The sequence below is a fragment of the Crinia signifera genome, chromosome 1 (assembly GCF_055691185.1).
Source record: "Crinia signifera chromosome 1, ASM5569118v1, whole genome shotgun sequence".
NCBI lineage: Eukaryota > Metazoa > Chordata > Amphibia > Anura > Myobatrachidae > Crinia > Crinia signifera.
Window position 1 is genome coordinate 196,363,156 of NC_139217.1, and position 21,943 is coordinate 196,385,098.

General features: G+C 40.8%; 1 protein-coding gene across 2 annotated transcripts in view; it reads right to left on the reverse strand.

Moving 5' to 3' along the window:
- The window catches only part of CCSER1 (coiled-coil serine rich protein 1), an 873,181-nt gene that overhangs the window by 128,499 nt on the left and 722,739 nt on the right, over nt 1–21,943 (reverse strand). For both annotated transcript variants that reach the window (XM_083179106.1, XM_083179105.1), the window contains exon 8: nt 6,467–6,550. In XM_083179106.1, the coding sequence (XP_083035232.1) occupies nt 6,467–6,550 (84 nt within the window). The remainder of the gene's footprint in view (nt 1–6,466; nt 6,551–21,943) is intronic.

Sequence of the window (21,943 nt, forward strand, 5' to 3'; positions counted from 1 at the left end):
ACGCCTTTATCAACTCAGTGATTTTTTTTTCTTGACCCATTAATGAAGTGTTAAAAAAATAGGTGGTGTGGGTGCTTTTTAACTATTTTGCCATATATGATTTCTTGGAATTAATATTTTTTGCAAGTTGTTATAGGTTCAACAGCTTGGACATGTCATGTCTATGTTTGTTTCTTTCAAAATGTTTCAATGAACACATACTGTACTGTGCTCCTCAATACTGGTCTGGTACAGCATCGCCAGCGAGAGAGACAAATGCAGACTCCAAAAGGTAGTCAGAACTGCGGAGAAGATAATCAGGACAGACCTTCCCTCTGTCCAGGACTTGTACTTGTCCAGAGCAAAAAAGCGGGGAAAGAAAATAGTCAAGGACCAGCTACATCCTGGCCATGGCTTGTTTCACCTGCTGCCATCAGGCAGACGCTACAGGGCTATTCCCACCAAGTCCACCAGAAGCCTAAAAAGTTTCTTTCCCCAAGCGGTTCACCTGCTGACACCTAATCTCATGAACACCTCACTGTCTAGTCACGCCATAACCCCTTGCACATAAACTAACATGATGGCCCCTCGGAATAACTTTCTGTATGACTGTACATGTTCCCCCACCTGTTTATATTTATTGTTTATACTGTATGCTGTTTACTTGTTACCCACCCTTCTGCTGCACAGCAAACCGAAAACAAATTCCTAGTATACGCAAGTATACCTGACCAATAAAGCTGATTCTGATTCTGATACCGTATGATTTATTTTATATTATCTTTCCTTTTTATGACTGGTTTACATTTCTCACAGTCAGCTTTCCAACAGCCTGACCTCATTACAATATAACACTCTCTGCATTGCCAGTGATGACCCTACAAGCACAGCGTTTTTGATTATTCGTCTGCAGATCTTGCTGCTGGCATCTACTTAATGAAAACGTATAAGAATTTGGACACAAGAGAGATGCAAACAATAAAATATCTCTATTTGTTCTAGAGGGACAAGCAAACATTTGTATATACCAATCTATTACAATGTATCCATTTCATCTGTAGACACCTGTCAGACATTATCCCATCTTGATAAATTTGTGTGCTCTGACCTTGTGGTCTCTTCCTCGTCCGTCTTGCCCTAAATGATCCTATTTAACCTGAACCTCATCTGCTTGTTTCCCAAAGAGCATTACTTTATGTTTCTACACAACCAAGACATAAGAGAAGTGAATAAGGAAAGCAAAATAAATTGTCCCCTGTATTCATTTTATGGGCAACATTTCTAAGGCAATGAAAGATAAGACACAGAGAGTTTGATGTTTTTCGATAAAAGCAGTGGCTATTACAAATAAGTATGAAATAAATAAAACAATAATGTGTGGGTAATCCGAGGATGGCTGTAAAGTAGCTTGTATTTTCTATCGTTATGCTGTGTAAAGCAAAATTGGCTGCAGTTCCTGAGCTAGAGCAAAAAAAAGAAGCTAGAGTTTTATGACATCATCTAGACTGCAAATCCAAAGGCATCTCGCATGCTTCAGTTGTTTTGTGAAAAATGACTTTTATTTCAGCCAGAGATGACTGAAAAGGGGGGCGGGTGCTGATGTCATGTGACATCAGCCGCCCACCCCGAGCAGGCATTGGCCCACCTGCTTCCCAAGGCAAACGCCCAACATTTTCATGTGGATGCCCATAAAGAGCTGGGTGTTCCCCTGCACCGGCCCACTATCCACCCCCTTCCCACCCACGTCTGCGCAAACACCTCGGCGAGTGTGATACAGCAGGTCTGCACATGCATATTTGTGCCCATACACATGCGTAGGCCCGCAACATCGGTTCCTGCACCAAATTCACAGGAGACCGAGCCAATCTGAATCAGACCCAATATACAGTCAGAAAGGGGGCAAACGTGTACAAACGTGAGACATGTGAAAAGCCTCAATGAATTGCAATTGTACTGAGCAAGGTAAAGCAATGGCTACTGTACCTACTGTGATCAAAGGTAAATTATGTTAGTCTAATATCAATACCGTATATACTGCAAAAACAACATTAAGTTAAATTAACATAACTAATGTTTTACACTATTGCCCCTTTCCCACTGCAGCTAAAAAACGGTAAATTGCCGATTTTCAGCGCAATTTACCGTTTTAAGGCTGCAGTGGGAAAGTGACAGAGTTGAAATACCGTTTAAAGTTAAATGGTATTTCAACACGTTTTTAAAGCAGAGTCCTACACGGCTAAATAACGTTTAAGAGGCAGTGGGAATGCCTCTTAAACGTTATTTAGCCTCCAGGCAGTCCCAGTGCCTGATGAAACCTAGCAGTTCTCACTTTGTGCGTGTGTAATGTGTGCACGTGCATAATAATGAGCCGCTAATTCCATATGCGCATATGTAATGAGCGGCTCATTAGTATGCACGTGCACTCATTACATATGCGCAAAGTGAGAACTACTAGGTCTCATCTGGCACTGGGACTGCCTGTATCCTGCATGGACCCTGCATGGACCCCCGCTGCCTCCCCACTGCCCACAGGTAAGTACAAGGGGAGGGGAGGTGGGGGCACAGGGCAGGTACGGGGGGTAGGCACTATTTACACTGGGGGGGGGATTAGGCACTCTTTACATTGGGGGAAGGGGGGGTTAGGCACTCTACATTTTACACGGTTCACTGCAATGGGAATGGTACTTAAATGGTATTTAAAATGGTAATCTGCTGCAGTGGGAATGCTAATACCGTTTTAAATACCATTTAAGATTACCAGTACTTTAAACTGGTCTGCAGTGGGAAAGCAGCATATGCTAAACCATGTTAGAAATAGAAGACTACAAGCATATACCAAAATAAAAATAAAAATTACAGTATGAAAAAGGGGAGGAAATTAATGTTACTAAGAAACTGTAGATCATCTGAGTATTACTACTGCATTTTATCAGAAGAGGGGGCAAGTGTGCAACAGGTGCGGTACTCCGTCCCTTAGGAAGAAATCATACCAGTACTGAAGACTCTTGCACTGTGGGGGTTATACTAGTTCACTCGCAAAGGCACAATCGCTCTCTTATGGACAAAACCATGTGCACTGCAGGTGGGGCTGATGTAACATGTACAGAGAGAGTTAAATTTGGGTGAGGTTTGTAGAGCCAGTATTTACCCTGCACAGAAACAATTAAACACCCAAATCTAACTCACTCTGCACATGTTACATCAGCCCCACCTGCAGTGCATATGGTTTTGTCCATAAGAGAGTGATTGTGCCTTTGCGAGTGAACTAAAATAACCCCCTGTGTCTGCAGTGGTATGGTAAGTTAATACAATAAGTTCATCTATTGAATTTATGTCAGTGTGTGGACAGCCAAAACCTCTTGGGAAGCCTTGTTCCTAACCTACAGTAGCACTTCTCTGTTGTACCAGCTCCAACTGATCTTGAAAAATGACAATAGCATTAGACAATATTAGTGTCAGGGGCCGGGACCATAAAATTGTCAACAACAGTGAATTAGAAACTGCTGTCATCTCACCTTTGAATATTGTTTCTGTAAATTCTAAGGTATGCATTACATTTTACCTGGCTTCTTATAAATCTGATCTACAGTATATTGTCATCACATGCAGTAGCTAAATACTGATATCTAATACTACATATAAAGCAAATTAAACTATTCTTCCAATGATGTACAGTACGTATTTAAAATGTTTAAACTTTTAAAAACATTTTGTATAAAAATGATTAAGAACAGGATCAAGAAAGTAGTATTTTTAAAAAAAACAAGACTGACTTTATGGGTAACATTTAATATAATGAGAGATTCAGAGAGTGACAGATTTGGTAAGAAATCTCCATTTTTTTAAAGAGGCAATCATTTACACTGCAATAACAGTAAATGATTGCCGCTTTAAAAAAACTGGAGATTTCATACCAAATCTCTCACTTTCTGAATCTCTCATCATATTAAATTTCATCCTATATTTCAAGTACTTAGACTTGATGGGGGTATAACAAAAGATTTAACTATTTGTATATACTGCATATTTTCTTTATAGCCCACACTATTATTACTGTTTGTGTTTCATTTTATTATCCCAGTCAAAGTCTATTTTTTATGTAATTCCTATACTTAAACATATGTTTAATGTTATGTATTCCTAGAAGCAATTATTGCAAATCAATAAAACCTTTAAGGACCATAAATCTAGTAAGTAAAAGTTTCCTGAGAGTGCTCCAAATAACATTTCCAAGCACAGATGCATCAGAAGCTTGGCAGAATATAAGAATGCGAGACTACCCTTTCCTTAATACACCTAGACCAATAAAAAAGGTGCTACAGTGTGTCATGAAAGTTGCAACTTCTATCATTTGTAACCATTAAACTGTATATAATCTTTTTTGTTGGCTAAACGTAATTGATTTTGCACAATCTATTTGAAAACCAACAGCATGTCACATTAAAGCACTGATTTCATTAATCAGAGTATTTTAATACATAAACCTCTTGCAGCATGAAACAGCCAATTGTCATGTACAGTATTGATTGGATTTGCCTGCTTACAGAGTCAATGCATAAATTAGAAGTCCTCTAGGCTCCACAAACCATTCACTGTGTTGCCCACTCCCTGGTACAATTCTGTCCCAACTAGAGTACCTGCTCCAATCTTCTTTAAAAAAAAAAAAAAAAAACGGTGGTGCAGAGATTTAACATCATAGTCCAATGCCATACCTTCAGACCATTACAGTCCAATGCCGTACCTTCAGACAATTACCATTAGCCACTGTTTAAAACTCAATAATGAATACATTGAGTCTAGAATGGCCAAATACACTCAACAGCAAAATCAAAAGGTTTAATGATCTAAGTTATTACAATTGGATGGCTTCAGTGTTAGTTTTCAATACACTATGGGGGTTATTCTGATTCACTCGGAAAGGCACAATCACTCTCAGATGGACAAAACCATGTGCACTGCAGGTGGGGTTGATGTAACATGTGCAGAGAGAGTTAGATTTGGGTGTTTTATTGTTTCTGGGCAGGGTAAATACTGTCTGCTTTACACGGCAATATAGATATCTGTTTGAAGTACACTCCCACCCAAATCTAACTCTCTCTACACATGTTACATCAACCCCACCTGTAGTGCATATGGTTTTGTCCATCTGTGAGTGATTGTGCCTTTCCGAGTGAATCAAAATTACCCCCTATATATTAAATGTTATTTTTGCATGATAAAATATATCTGTTTATACAACTGTCAACTAAGTGGCAGGAGGGAGAATATATCAACTACCACTTAAGTGTAGGGACCTCAGATTTAGACTCCCTTGTTATTGTAAGGTATGGCAGACATTACATTGGCATTTGAGTGTGGATATGGAGCCTTCCAGTCAAACCTCCTTTCAAAACTCATATTTAACCTATTGATTCCAATTTTTGCACTTGAGCAAGATTTTAACCTCTTAAATATATGCTTCTTTGAAGATATCAGCAACTTTGGTGGTTAATGTGTTAGGGTGTGAAAAGCCAGCGGTGCAGCAATTTGTCCAAGAAAGGCCATAATTATCCTACTTACTTCTAAAAATTTTATTTTTCTAACATTGTGTGTTTTTATACACATATAATAATATGACGGCTCATGAAGCACTATGACCCAAATGTAGGTCTTTTAATGTTGTGCCACTTTAGAGATTATGGCCAGATGTATCATGCTTCAAAAGTGATAAAATGGAGAATGATAAACAGCCAGCCAATCAGCTCCTACCTGCAATGTCACAGAGCTGGTTGGCTCTCCATTTTTATTACTTTTGAAGCTTGATACATCTGGATGTTTATAAAGAATGGGCAAATTTTGCAATTCCCTTTCATTGTGTTTTCTTTTTGAAAACATTAATACAAATAAATATTTTATTGTGAGGTCAATGTTTAAATAACCCAATGTTAAATATTATCCTCCCTTAACATACTGTACATGTGCAGAATATTTGGTACATATGTTGTACTTTAAAACTTTCACACTGTAAAAATGAATAATCAAGGGAGGTAAGACAGCACCAGGATGAGTATCTCCCAACCACAGGGAGCCCTGAGCAGGGAACCTTTGTGGTTCTGCTGCAAAGGGGATTGGGATACAGTACATGGGAAAGTAACAGAGTTCTCATTTTAAATGAAAAAAAACGTAGCGTTTTCCATGTCGTACTGATCTTGAAACAGTCTATAAAGGAAAATACCTGCATACATCTACTGAACATTTCTCTTTTGGAAGCTAGTTTGTTTTACAACTTTAGACATCTGTCTAAGTAATCTTCACATAACAAACGTGCACATTTTTTTTTTATTATTATTTTTCATCTCAGTCCTTATGGAGACAAACAGACTTAGAAATGTACAGAGCAATAAAGGATGATTGTGTGCAATCTTACGTAGCCATACATCTTAGTAAGGGTTTGACAGTGTTTAAAATGAAGTTACTTTTCAATAACAATCTTTCTTGTATAACTTACCAGCTCTTCTTGCAGTTGGTGGATAAGTTCATCTCGTTCCTTAAGCTGCAGCTTTAGCATGGAACATTCATCTTTCATTATATCCTATGACAACATGAAATCAGATGTTATAATAGGCCTAGCATTTTCTCTTTGTTCTTAACAAGCAAAAGCTGTTTCGCACAGTAGGATATAATTGCATCCAAGTAATAAACCTCAATTTTCTTCTGTCATGTGTGATATTTTTGATAACATCTTCTGAAAAGCAGTATAAACAAGTTAATGTGTCTATGATGAAAAATATAAACGTCTCTCAGTTCACAAGATGGCTTTGCCAGTGTTTGATTCTCTTAAGCTTTGTGGCAGGATCCCTGCTGTATATCATTTTAAGAAAACAGATGGTCATACAACTCACAGGTGCAGGATACAACTGGATAATGAGGTACATTTGTTGTTTCTGTACAATCGTACTCGTTATTCTTTTATGTAAGCCATTTTATTATTACAGGTTGAGTATCCTATATCCGTATGTCCAAAAACCAAAATATTCTAAAAACCGTGGTTTTTCAGAATATTTTCATTTTTTTTACCCCCGCCCCTTTTTTCATACTTACCACACCCCCAGCGTCCATGGCGGGCTTCAGGATCCTCTTCAGTGGAATCTCCGGTGACACGGTTGCATTGCGTGAGTGCGCAGGTAACGTCACCGATGCATCTGCAAACTCACGCAATGCCCCCCAGAGACCGCCGAAGAGGATCCTGAAGGCTGCCGTGGATGCCTGGGGACACCGTGGATGCTGGGGGACCATTGGGGCACCACCAGGGGACCAAGTAAGTATGGTGCCGAGCATTTTGGATAAGGAACACTCAACCTGTGTTTAGATTTTATTTAACTTGGTAATGACAACTCTTAGGTTATATTTTTGCTGGATAAATGTTTTTAGGCCTCGTAAGTATTTAGAGTTAACAATGTTGAAATATTGTAATGTACAGATAAGTTAATGGTTATTCAAACCTGTGTCAAATACTGTAGCAACACAAAGAAATTGTGCTCTGTATACACTCTATATAATAATGTCAGATACCTGTACATCACCGATGGAAGGGGTTTGAGGGTACCACTTTCAACCTGCACCAGGTTTATGAAAGTGTACCTGTAGGGGCGCAAGGAGCAGGAGCTGATTTAGCTAAGTAGCAGCTGCAAAGAAAACAGGAAGGTCGGACCCGGAACAAGGAAACTATAAGCAAGAAAGATAGGTGTGCAGCGCTGGTTAAAAATTACAATTGCGTTGGATTGACTTGACATCATTTTTATATTCATAAAATATAAGACAATTTAATAGACCATTGGATAGGACACATCACATAAAAATAAAAATACATTGAAAATATAATTAAAAAATAGTATATTTTTACATTAAAACTATTATGGTGAAGCAGTTTAAATTGCTAAAGACATAGTGGCAGGACAATTAATTGGGTATATGATATCCTCACTGTCCATTCCTATTAACACCTGGAGAAATAATGGACCAACTCTATATTGGTTTAGAGTAGTTATAGTTATAGTAACTATTTTTTAATTATATTTTCAATTTATTTTATATTTTTATGTAATATGTCCTATCCAATGGTCTTTTAAATTGTCTTATATTTTTATGAATATAAAAATGATGTAAAGTCAGTCCAACGCTATTGTCATTTTTAACCAGCGCTGCACACCTATCTTTCTTGCTTATAGTTACCTGTACATCACCATTCTTGCTACCAAAATGTATATGTTGCGTAGTATAACCCCACCGTTACTATTATGCTAGTTTTGATCACAGCTCTGAAAGTACTGTATTTTGAGAACAGCATAAAACTGATTATGGCAAATACTGTAAATTAAGAACGCTATCACATTTGAAACAATATATTTAATAATATTACTTTTAACCAGATGCCATTGCTCATATCCTGTACATTAAAAACTTTCAAAGAAACATTATTATAAATAGTCTAAAAGTGCCGGTAGAAGATGATCTGAATTGGCAATAGAGTCAGTGATTGTAATTCAGGCTACAAGTTTTAGAAATATCTAACAATGAGGCTCATTTAAGTTTGGTTGTTCTTGATACTGCTGTTGCTATTTTTTGCCATTAACAATTGGGACTACAGTATATGCTAATATGGGCAGAAACTAACAAGAGCATAGGGAGGTGTACTGCAGACACATGATTTCCATTAGACGGCAGATAATTGCTGATATATTAGAAACATCATTGCAAATTCAGTCATGTCATTGAGTAAGAGGTTGGGCCATACTCCCCCCCCAAAAAATGCAGTATATAGGTATCAGAGAGGGTAATCAACAGCAATGTGAAAGGGAAGACTGCACCTACAGTATAGTACCCACAACCCCTGCATTAGCCTTGTTACAGTGACAGTGATGGTAAAATAAGACAAGAATCAAGACCAGTGGTCATAAGATAAGACAAGATGAACAAACAGTGACAGTAAAAAAGACAAGAAGCACAAACAGTGTAAGTAAAATATGACTATAATCACAAACAGTAATAAAAAAACAAGAAGCAAAAACCATACAAAATGACAGTTATTTCCTTTAAACTAGAGATTTCTAGTCTTGTTGTTGAGTATTAATGTCATTTGACCAGGTTAGTTCTATTATCTACGCGACTATGTCACTCATACACTGATTGCTGTACTATTCTAGTATGTGAAGGATAAAAGTAACAAGATCAATTTCAAGGGGCCAATATATTATAAGCATGCACATCCTTTAAAAATCCAACATAAAGCCTAAGGTGTCTCCATGAAGATACTTGGAATAAGGAGTGCCCTTAAGTATTTACAAGATGATCAATTATTCACACTAGCTCAAAATCATGCATCTACATTAGTACTGCTTTGTAAATGTGTATATCAATGTCAAATAATGCTTTTACTTGCTCTTTATGAAGTACTGTATCATATATTTGAATGTGCTTAAATCTAAAACATTGTTTATTCCTGACTTTACACTTCAATCAATAAATATACAGCAGCAGGTGGATTAACTAATGTAATGTGAATATTTTATGAAGTGTGAAGCATTGAAGTGATAAATGAAACAAAATGACACCAATCATAAGTAATGAAGTCAAAGGAAAAAGAAAAAAAAAAGGTTTGAAAGTAATTTAAAGAAGTGTCCTTCTGTAGCAAATGTTTCCAGATGTTCATGTGTGTAACGCTGATCTGGAGGCAGCGAATTAAAATAAAAACTGAATCTTCCATTTGCCATTGGGGAATTTCCACTATGACATTATAAAACTTCAGTGAAGCCCAGTCAATACTAATATACTGAAGGAACCTTACAGACAGGGCTGTCTTAACATAATTGTCTTGTAGGTTCCGGGCACAGCTTTGCATTTGGGGCTCCTCCACACCTATTCAAGGGAAAAAATGTAAACAAAAACATTCACATGTCCCTGCTGTGGACCTACTGTATGCCCCATCTCTCCTCTTACTTCCACATAGTGAATGGTTGTCAGCCCTCTGATTGGTGTATAGCACCAGCCATCCACCAATCAGCATGCTGATAGTCATTCTCTGTCTGGCTGCAGGCTGGGAGGCACCTAGAGAATGCTGGACTTTGATTGATGGATAGCACCAGGCAGCATACTCTACTGCATCCCAAAAAGCTCAGCAGGTAGATGCCCATAACCCAATCTGCACCAGCTCGAAGGCCCCCATAATTGCCCATTGAGCCCATACATTAAGCTGGCCATGTCTACAGACAATGAGGAATTGTTACTGTTTATTGAACACATTTTTACATTCCAAAAACCATATGTAACTATTCTAATAAGTAATTTGCCTCAAAAAACACAGATGCATACCTGTATTGGGTGCAGAGTAAGCAGTGCGCATGGGTCCCATAGTCCCGCACAGCACATAATGCACCCATATATTATACTAACCTACAGTATCATGAGTCTGGCATTTGTATGTTCCCAAAGAACTGTACATGTGTAGTAGACTGGCACAATGCTGGCAAGAGGTAGGTGGACAGAGATTGCACACTGACACCCTCCTCTCTTAAACTGCCCCTGAACCAGAATCAACAAAGGTTCTACACCAAGTAGTTTTGGAAGAAGACATCTCAAAGTGGGTATAGTGATATATTTTTAATACTATGTTAAAGGCTTGTTTGGATGCTGGAGCCAAAAAGGTTTTCTATGTCATACTGATTAAATTGTCACTGAGCTGTGAAAGATGAACATGACAAATTAATGTTTTCTATTACAATTTACTTAGGTCCCCTACCTGCAACTGTGATAGAAAACAGCATGTAATGTAAGAAAATGTAATTTGCATTAGAAGTACACAAACAAATGGAATAACGTCCAAATCCACTTTACTTTAGAAAATCATAAAATAAACACGTCTCACTTTTCAAGTTGTATTTTTAGGTCAATAAAGCCAACTAATAAAGCATTTCCATTTCTTCCAATGCAGTGGCTGTTAGGGTATACCCATAATGACTTATTGTAGTATAAATGAAGAACCTCAGATATTCTTTACCATTCCATTTTAATCTGGTGTTCTAAGGTCACGAGATTTCTTAAAAGGTCAAGTGTATGTTTTTTCCAAAGCAGCTTATGAAATGTTATCATTGTATAGGACTGTACTATGTAAATAAAAGCTACAGTATAATCTGATTGGCTGATATAAGCTACACCTCCACTTGTCTCCTTTAGAAGGTTTGGGGCATCTCTTCTTTGATGCTGAAGAGCTCTATGCTATGCTAGGATCCAGGAAGAGATGCCAGACTTAACTTGGCCAGATCTGTCGTTCTGTAACAGAGGCAACTGCACAGTATATTTTTCAGTGTACAATACTAAAATACAAAGTAAGAATTTTGGCAAAAAAAAAAAAATATCTATGGGAAGGAGAACTGTGCCCTCTTGCCTTTATTTGTTAGGCAGAAGCACTATGTCCAAGTCTGTATGTTATCCTTATTTGAAGCCAGTGCCACTGGGATATGGGCGCTGTCATCTTCAGCTGACGAGTGTTCTACCAATCCTAGACCTGATTACCTGCAGTTGGCTCCAGTGACCTACCAGCATCCATGGTGTCCTACAGAAGTGTACCCTGCCCACTACTCATTGCCTAAAAAACAGCTGTACCCTGCATGCTACTGTAGTTTCAGTCTGCTGTTACCAGGTACCCCAGCCAATGGCATGACTAATATAGCAATATATTGGTTGTGCCGTACACAGTGGACAATGTATCATGCAGCTCTGTGATAAAGATATATTGTGCACAGCCACATATAGGATGCATACTGTCATTGCCGGATCTTCATATTGGTCATGCAGTGGTCCAGCAAATGGCCCATAGGAGAGTACAATCGCAGGTACACAATAGATGATATGGCTGATACATTGCTCTGGTCCATGATGGAACAATATATATTTAACAATAGGCCCAATTCAGACCTGATCGCAGACTGCCTTGCGAATCAATGTGCTAGCTGTGTGAATGGAAGTTTACGGTTACTAGGAACAACTCTTCGAAGGCACTGCATAGCACTGGGCATGCTTGGTAGCTGCGATGAAAACAGACATATCCTGCCTGTTGCTGACTTCACACACCCTCACTTAAAATGGGTGTGAATGCATGCGTTTTCCTTGACACTCCAAGCATTTATTCCGGCATGCCTAGCATTTTCCTTAGTGAAAGAACAATATGAATATAAATAGTAGCAGGATTTCAGTGCAGGATGGCCTTGCGCAAGCATACTGTAAACCATACACATGTGCAGTGTATCTATATTTGGCAGCTTTGCAACTTGCAGACATTCGAAAAGGTCTGAATTGTGCCCAATATATCATCTCTGTAGCCTTTGGCTCCATAGCTTAGTTTGCTTCTATTGTCTACTGTTGTGATTCTCTCAGCACTAACAATCTAACAATTACTGCTCCAGTGTTTCCTGAGTGTAACTTATGCTGCTTTCACACCGCAAAACCTGCTTAGACCAGGTATTTAAAACATTTTTTTTTTAAACGGGTCAGAGCCCTTTCACATCGCATGTAAATACCTGGTCTAAAGCAGGTTTGCAGTGTGAAAGTCTGCAAACCATTGAACCGGGAAGGGTGAGAACTCTACCACCCCCCCTCCCCACTGCTGCTACTGCTGCTGGTGCTGGTGAGGGGGACAGAAAGCGCAGAACAGCGACCCGGCAGAATATGCTCCATGTCAGGCAGGAACCGGCCAGGCGCAGGTGCTGAGGAAAGAGGGCTGTGAGAGCCGTGGCCGACATTCCGCCTCACACTCCTCATCGTGAACTCCCCCCTCTGCCCGCGACCTGAACTTTCCCATGTCCCCCCCTCCTGTTCCGGCTCCTGCCAGCGCCTCCTGTGTGGTCCATGAGCAGGATCGGGCCACCGCCGGCTCCCTCCTATACCTCCACCCCCTTCAAAGTACATAAGACATAAAAAAAAATGTATTTTCAACTACTGTGGAAAATCCAATTGTGTGCCGATTCAGAATGTGGAACTAAAATCTGAAGTTATGGCCACCATACTGTTTTAGGTTTTAAACATTATAAAATAGTTACAGATGATGCTCATTCATCCAGCGATTTGTTTAAATTGCAGCTAGAGATGTGCAAGGTTTTTTAACCGCATTTACTCGGATCTCAATACGGGATCTTCTTCGCTATCCAAAACATGTGACAGCCGACAACCAGTCAGAAAAAGCCTAATTTTGGTGATAAGAACCAAGTATATCAGAACTGCTCATCTCTAATCTCAGCATGGTCGGCATTACTACTGTACCTATGATTATGCTGTGCATGTGCATTCCATAGAGATCTATGGGTGACCACCAAGTGCAATCATTTGTATCGCGAGCGAAGCGAGGGGATGCGGTGCACTTCAAACTGTGTCCATGTTGACTGTGTCGACATTCGGACCAAAAAAACAACGAAAAACCCCATGTCGACCTTTTGACTGTCGACCTAGCTCTAATGTCATGTCATAGACCCATGTCGACCTTGACCTATGTCGACCTTGCTGCATGTCGACCTAGTTGTCGACCCAATGCTTGTTGACCTAGTTGTGGTCGACCCAATGATCCCAACCCCTTGGAAATAACAGATCTGGTAAGAATGATGAGCAATTAGACAACCTGCTTACAGCTTAGAAGCAAATGGGATGCAGAATGTTCCTGAAAATGTATTTTCTTCAAGGTGACCTCAACTTCTTCAACCAACCTAGGTGCCGTTCGTAATGAACATGGCGAGAGATTTCATTGAGAAATTTCTTTCACGGGAACAAGATATCAAGGTTGCTTTGACCCCAATATGAGGGGTGACTTTAACTGGTTCTGCCCAGAGAATACAACATAAGAGCATGTCCTTAAAGCAGCGTTTTTATATATGTATCTATTATATAAACAGGTTTTATATGTAAGCCAAAATGTGTTTTGATAATTTTTAATGTTTAAGTAAAACAATGCTGCTTAAGTTTCATATGTATAAAATAGAAAACAATATATAAAACATGTACAGTTTAATGTCCAGTGGCTGCTCCCGAGGAAGTGCTACAGCACAGTCCAAAATTCATATAGGGAAGCCACACCAACTGCCAGTGAATCAGTTAGGAATGGCATTTGTTGGCAGTTGCTGTGCCTCCTCTATTTGAATTTTGAACTGCGCTGCAGCCCCACCTCTGGAGCCCCTCCTGGTGGGATACAGTCACTAGGTCGACAAGCTTTTAGTCGACCACTGAAGATCGACATGTATGAAGGTTAATATGACTGAAAGTTGACATTTTGTTAGGTCGACATTGGGATTTAAAAATTTTGGTACTTATGTAATATCTGGGCTCCCGTTTTTCTTATGAGATCGTGTCCCCTCGAGGGGCTCGCTGCACTCGCTACGCTTCGGGCACGGTGGCTCGCTGCGCTCGCCACACTATATAAAATCAACTCCATGCGTAGTTGGATAGTAGGGGTATGAAAAAATGGGGTGCATTTAGCATGGGAGCCCAGATAATACATAAGTACCAACATTTTTTGAGCCAACATGTGCTGACAGGCAGTATTTCATGCCCTACCATCCACTAGGGCATGGTGGGAGAATTAAAGAGCGTGCTGAGCATAGCGAGGCACCATGTCTGAATCATGGTGAATGAAGCGAGCCATGTGAAGCGAGACTGTGTCAACATTCCGCTAAAAAAAGTGAAAAACCCCATGTCGACCTTTTGACAATCTTCCCCATGTCGACCTAACGACCTACTGACCCTGACGACCTAACCCATTGTCGACCTCCAGTCATGTCGACCTTCAGTCATGTTGACCTTCATGCATGTCGACCTTCAGTGGTCGACCTAATGCTTGTAGACCCAATGCTTGTATATCCTATGATCCATACCCAATCTGCCAGTAGCAAAAAACAAGTACAGATGGAGCACAATTCATCTTTGCTGGGGCTGGTGATTCCATCATTAGCCCCTGCCAGCCTCCAGCCCCTGCCAGGGGGCACACACGCACGAGATGCTCGCATGCCCGTGGCAATGGAGCTACCTGTCGCCATCCACCGCCTCCCCCACCACCACCGACGGTCCCCATTGCCACCCTGACCCCCCTAACCCTGCCGCCCAGCCACTAAGAGACTGGGACATGCATGCGTGTGAGTCTGAGGAAGTCCCATCAGGATGTTCTGGCCTACAGCCATATATAGACCTCGGGTCCTGCTCGAGTCCAGAAGACTCACAGCTTCTGACACTGCCATTGTGAGTAGGGTGCTGTTTCAAATGTCCTAGAAGTGGAGGCTGTTTCAATTTTTTTCACAAATGGGCACTGTAATAAATCAACACATGCCACAGTTGGACCTTACGCATGTGAAACCAAATCCCCAAAAGCAGCCCTGTTTTCGTGCAAGAACACACAGGTTTCACTGAACCTGTGTGTTTTTGAAAGTAAATGTTTTTTTCTTCAGGCGACCAAATTGAAAGCCCCCCAAAATATCAGAGAAACATTGGGTAAATCGTGAAAAATGTGCTATGTTTCTACCGGGCTAAATGGATAATCCCCCATAGGACACATAGGTCACAATAGTTTTAGGACAACAGCCACAGTGTGGACTTAGATGAGGGTGATTGACAGATAGGGGCAGTTTGGAGGAGGTTATGAGGAGTAAGAGGGTAATAATTGAACCTAATCTAAACGGGCTCCCAGAAAAACCAACAGGATATCACAGATATGGAAAGAAGAACTTTGGCCCTTATTCTGGTTGGTGCGGTCAGAGCCGCACACGGGGCTCCGACCGCACAAACCAATCCCCGCCCACCCTACGGATCGCCACGGCCGTCCGTACACGGACGGCTGGCGATCCGCATTAAAATGGTGGAGGCTACGCCTCCACCATGGTGGGAGCTGCCCCCTGCATTCGATGGTCGTCGACCATCGAAGGCAGGTCCGCACGCCGCGGCAGCTCCCGCAAGCTAAGACCACACGGACAATCGTCCGTGTGGTAGCTTGTATGGGGGCTGAAAGCTGACATCCGGCGATGTCAGCTTTCCGCCCCCATGAGTGGCGTCATGCCCTCATTTCCATGCATACGCCCCGCGTTTGCATGGGAACGCCCATGAAACGCGGGGCGTACACATAGGGAAATGAGGGCATGATGCCTCTCACGCCCCTATCCGCCCCCTTTGCGGCGGACGAAATCCGTCTGCGGCGAAGGGGGCTGCACATGCGCAGATTCACCTCTGCGCATGTGCAGTGTTAAAACATCGGCGGTACGGCCGCACGCGGGCCGTACCGTTCCGATTAGAATAAGGGCCTTTGTCTCATGTACAACAACTGAAAAAAAAAGATAACATCATTAACATCCTTGTGACCAAAGAGACGTTCAATATAAAAGGGATCATAGTAGATCCCCATATGTATTCTACCTTATAAACTGTGGATGTGGTGTCCAATATGTCGGCCATACAATAAAATGCCTTCATACAATGTACTTGGAGCACAGACGGAATATACTAGGCAGGGTAAAAACACACCCTCCTGTCTAGACACATCAGTCTTTGTCAGAACCAAACATTGGACAAGATGTCCATCTTGGCAATTGAACAGGTTCAGACAACAAAGAGAGGAGGAGATAGATTTTATATTATAGATACATATATATGTACTAACCTCCTTGAAATAATCTATATATCTATAATAGATTTATATGCTATAATAGTTCAAATATGGATCGATCAAAAAAGTTTATTCTGGTTGTCTGTTAACCACAAGAAGATTTGTAGGGTATACAGAACTAGGGTTAAAAAATGAGACAATGCATGCGAGTAGAAATATACATATAGTGGTGTTTGAAATACCTCCCAAAAGATATAACTGTATCATTTATATCTGAATACTGTATACAGATGTAGCGCCTGCATCTGACGGGGAAGCACGAGCGTCTTTCACTCACACATGTCCCCTTCACATAGCGGAGGGTGGCGGAATCCCTGCCCATCTCTGCTTCAGGTAGATGGGCAGGGCTAAGGGGGGAGCGGGCAGTGGTGGGGGAGCGGCGAGCTCCATCAGAACGGGGCACACAAGTGTCTCGTGTTCACGCACCCCCTTCTGGCAGATGGCGATCAGCGGCAATTGGCGATAGAATGAGAGCGACTCCATCTGTATATGTATAAAAATACCATCTTGTTTCTGTGATATACCTATGGATAGTAAACACCCGACATAAGTTTTATAGAGCACCATAGATAATAACGATTTAAGATAGGTAGTGATTGAGTGAATTATGTCCACCTGCATATTCTAACCTACATGTCTGTATAACTATAACTGCATATCCCGACCTAAATGTCTGTAAAATTATTGATACACTAGCTGACCCGCCCGGCGTTGCCCGGGAAAACCTTGGGGTTTCTTTATTTCCAAAATTGCTGAAAAATGTAATCTTACAGTATGCTGTGACAAAGACCTAAGATTGTAATTTGTTATAGATTCCACCATAATGTTAGAATGTGTTTGCATTGATACTCAATGATGGCAATGAAATCAGGTGTGGTGTTGTTGTTTAAAACATAACGCTCCTGAGTTGAAAACTTGTATGTGTTGATGAATTCCACATCCACTCCTGAGATTTAGCACCCACATCCACATCCACTCCTGAGATTTAGCACCTACCTTCTGAGGGTCAGAAATCGGTACAAAATCAGAAAGGGACATGTCCACACCTCAATTTCTATACTTTCAATGGTACAGTTTCTAGGGTGTGTAATTACAGGCGCTGAGTGTGTGGGGTCCGGGGTGGGTGTTACTTACCACGCCATAATTAATTAAAAATTCACTGCTCCCTGCCACTGCCACTCCCCTCACCGAACCTGCCTGCAGCAGTCTCTGAGGTCTGAGGATCTGTAAAGCACATGCACCGAGCATCTCTACCAAACAGTGGGGCAGCCCCTGAGTGTGGGAGCAGGTCCGCGGGCCTGGCCACATGATGTCATGACGCGACGCACACTATCCGCAACACTGTAATGCACCACTGGGAATGGGTGCAATGGGCCAAATTCTTCCCTACACCCGCCGGGCCATTCCACTGATCCAGCCATCACAATCATCAATGGATGGATTGATAAGGTTTGGAGTTTAAGAAGTTGAAGAATAAGACTGAGAAAAAGAATTGCCATGTTACAAAGTGTACAATTTACTCACTAAATCGTGAAAAAAATGTAAGTGTACATAGAAGTACAATCAAGAAATGAAAGTAGGATTAAAAAATAAGTTCTGATTCAAACTGATAATTGTTTGGATGGGGTGGGTTGTGAAACAAATCTATAGGTGAGGGTATGGATATTGTGGGCATAATTGATGTTTGTTACACCTACAGGGGGCCCTCAATTGATGGGATTTTCACTACAGTGTCACGGTCACAGTGTCACCATAGGGGGATTCCCAATTGGGGTCCAGATGGTCTTTTAGGGACCCTTTACAATCCTGTAGGTCTTTTCTTCTTGAGCTTAGAGTCTCCCTTAATGATAGTCAATCACAGAGGGAGACCGTAGGCTCCAGGAGAAGAGACCAACGGGATTGTAAAGGGGTCCCTAAAAGACCACCTGAACCCCAATTGGAAATCCCCCTACAGTGACACTGTAGTGAGAATTTCTCATAAACTGGGGACCCCCTGTAGGTGTACCAAACACCAATTATGCCCACAATATCCATACCCCCTCCACCTATTGATTTGTTTCGCAACCCACCGCCATCCAAATAATTATCAGTTTGAATCAGAATGAATTTTTTAATCCTACTTTCATTTCTTGATTGTACTGTACTTCTATGTACACATATTTTTTTCACGATTTATTGAGTAAATTGTACACTATAACGTGACAAATCTTCATCTCAGTCTTATTCTTCAACTTCTTACACTCATAACATTTAAACAAATGCATGCAGCGCTCATGCCCATCAACCAAACATTATCTATGAACCAAAAGAGTCTGGGAAACCCTTAAGGCAGAGCTGTGCCTGATATCCAACTGACTAAAAGGGTGAGTGCAGTGTACCTACTTTGTATTGATAAATGGGTGCATTGGCCAGGACAAAGATTTCTCAGTGCAACTGGCCGGGGAGCGCAGTGACAGGCTGGAGGACTGGAGAGACGGATATGGGGAACAAAGTAGAAACGGTACATTAGGTACAGTTTTATTTGCCGGTACAGACGGTTAAATAAACGGCAAATTATTTTTTATGTGTTCTGTGTGTTTGTGTGTGTTGTACTGTTTTTGTGTGTGTGTTGTAGTGTATGAGGTTGTGTGTGTTGTATTGTATGTATCTGTCCAATGCGTAAGTGTGTGAGGTGTGCTACGTATATACAGTATGTGTTTGTTGTGTCTTTGTGTATCTGTGCAATGTTTAAGTGTGTGTTTTGTGTGTGTCGTACTGTTTTTTGGGTGTGTGTGGTGAATGTGGGTGTGTGTTGTGCTGTTAGAGGTATGTTATGTGTGTTTGTTGTGTGTATCTGCCCTAGGTGTAAATGCGCAAGGTGTGCTATGTATAAATCTGTGTGTGTGTAGTGTGCTGTGTGTATCTGTGCAATGTTTAAGTGTGTGTTTTGTGTATTGTACTGTTTTTGTGTGTGTGTTGTAGTGAATGTGGGTGTGTGTTGTACTGTGAGTGTTGTGTGTATCTGCCGAATGTGTAAGTTTGTGATGTTTGCTACGTATATATGTGTGTGTAGTGTGCTTTGCGTATCCTGGCAATGTTTAATTGTGTGTGTGTTCTGTGTGTTTGTTGTACTGTTTTTGGGTGTGTGTTGTAGTGTGTATGGATTTGTATTGTACTGCATGTGGTGTGTTGTGTGTGTGTATCTGTCCAATGTGTAAGTGTGTGAGGTGCTCTACGTATAAATGTGTGTGTTGTGTGCTATGTGTGCGTATGTGGTGTTCTGTTACTGTGTGTGTGTGTGTGTGTGTGTGTGTGTGTGTGTGGGTATGTGTGTGTGTGTGTGTGCGCGTGTACAATGTGTATGTGTGTGTGTTGTGTGGTCTATGTATATCCTCAATTATTTCCTAATTGTTTAAAGCCTTCACCATAATGTTAGAATGTGTCATTCATACTCAATGACAGCAATGAAATCAGGTGTGGAGTTGTTCCTTTGCAAATGGTTTCCCAGATCATCGATCTTTTCCCCAGAACATCAATGAAGGTAAATTACAACTTGGTGTTTTTTAAATTTCTAAGTGAAATTTCCCAAAAACGGCTTCGAGGTGCACACCACCGGGTCCAGAGGTATCTTGTTGCTGAATTTGGTGTCTCTGAGTGCCACGGTGTGTCCGCAATACGACGGACACGCACACACACACACACACACACAGATTCTTCAACTTATTATATAGATATTCTGACTGTATAAGGTGACCCCGACATGCGACTCTGGTTGCATCCATAGATTATATATCATATGCATATATATCCCTATATGTACGCATGAGATGTTATATCAAAAATAAAATAAAAATATGTGCACCCGGTCTCTGATACAAGACACCCGAAAATTTTCTTCTAGTAAGGGTGAATCGTAGGAGTTCCTACTTTACAAAAATTACAAACCGTAATATATAAGAATATATCTACACCTATATATGAAATCAAAATAATTGCGGGCATATATGTTTATTATTACTATAAATGTATTTTGTATAATAAAACATATGCGTGCAAATTCGGGAGGAACTGGGCGGGCAGCTGACATCCAGTGATGTCAGCTGCCTGCCCCCGGCGCTAGACTTTCCCATTGGCGAGTACCCTGGCGCCTTAAGGGGTGTACACACGGTAAGATATGGCCAGGCGATTTTGACTAGATAGTCAAAATTGCATGGGTAAGCCAAAATCTTACTGTTTTCCCCTGCTTAAGATACCGATGCGTGTCCCGCTATGTCAGTATCGCCAAAGCGATTAAGTTCCAGCATGCTTGATAAATCCAATTAGATCGCCGGTCAGGGTCAGCATTGTCACCGGAGAACACTGGCCCTCACAGATTGCTCAGCACACATCACTTGCATATCACTGTGCAGCATTGTGTGCTGAGCGATCTTGCGGAGTGATCTGAGCAATCTAACATAGCTCAGATCGCTCAGCAAAATCTCCTCGTGTGTAGGTCTCATTAGAAAATACATTATAAAAGGGTTACGAATAAGCAATAAACAAATACATTATTAAGTCCTGGAGATACAAACTGCATTTACCATATATTAATCTGATCGCAGTTAAACTAGTGGTGAGCCTGACCACATAGATTTGTTCTTCCTTAGTTATCTGCCTTAATTAACTCTTAAGAGTAAAATTAGGAATGCTTAAATAGATTTAGATAACGTTAGCCTCACTTATGGCACAATTGTTCCTTTTAATTATGTGCATTTGTAACTTAAGTATAGTTAAGGACATGGTTAATCATGCAACACTGACAAGGACCATTGCATCACAGTCTGGGGAAAAAAAGACTTTCTCAAAGTGAACTTCTACTCATTTTTTTCCCAGCTAATACAGTCACAAGAAAATAGACTAACAAAAAGCAAATAGCTACAGCTTTTAATAATTGCCAATTTCTGAAGGCTGAGCGGAGTGCTGACAAGTCTGAGCAGACCTCCAGCCAATAGACGCAGTGCACGAAAGTGACTAGATTAATGATCTCATTATAATTCATTAAAGAGTAGTGAGAGGATGGATGCCTGCTTTAATTAGTTTTATTACTGCAGGAAAATGTTTCATAAACCAGGCTCATCACTATGGCAGGCTGGGAAAACAGGAGAATGGTAATCAAACTTGATGAGGAGGCTTTCATTAGAAAGTATGGCTAAGGGCAACGATCATAGACAAGAGGATATTCTAAAGATGGACATGGAAGTGCATCACACACAAAATTGTCATCTCAAGTACTGTAATTGTATTATGAAAAATTGCAACAACGTTTGCAGTGCTTAGTTCAGC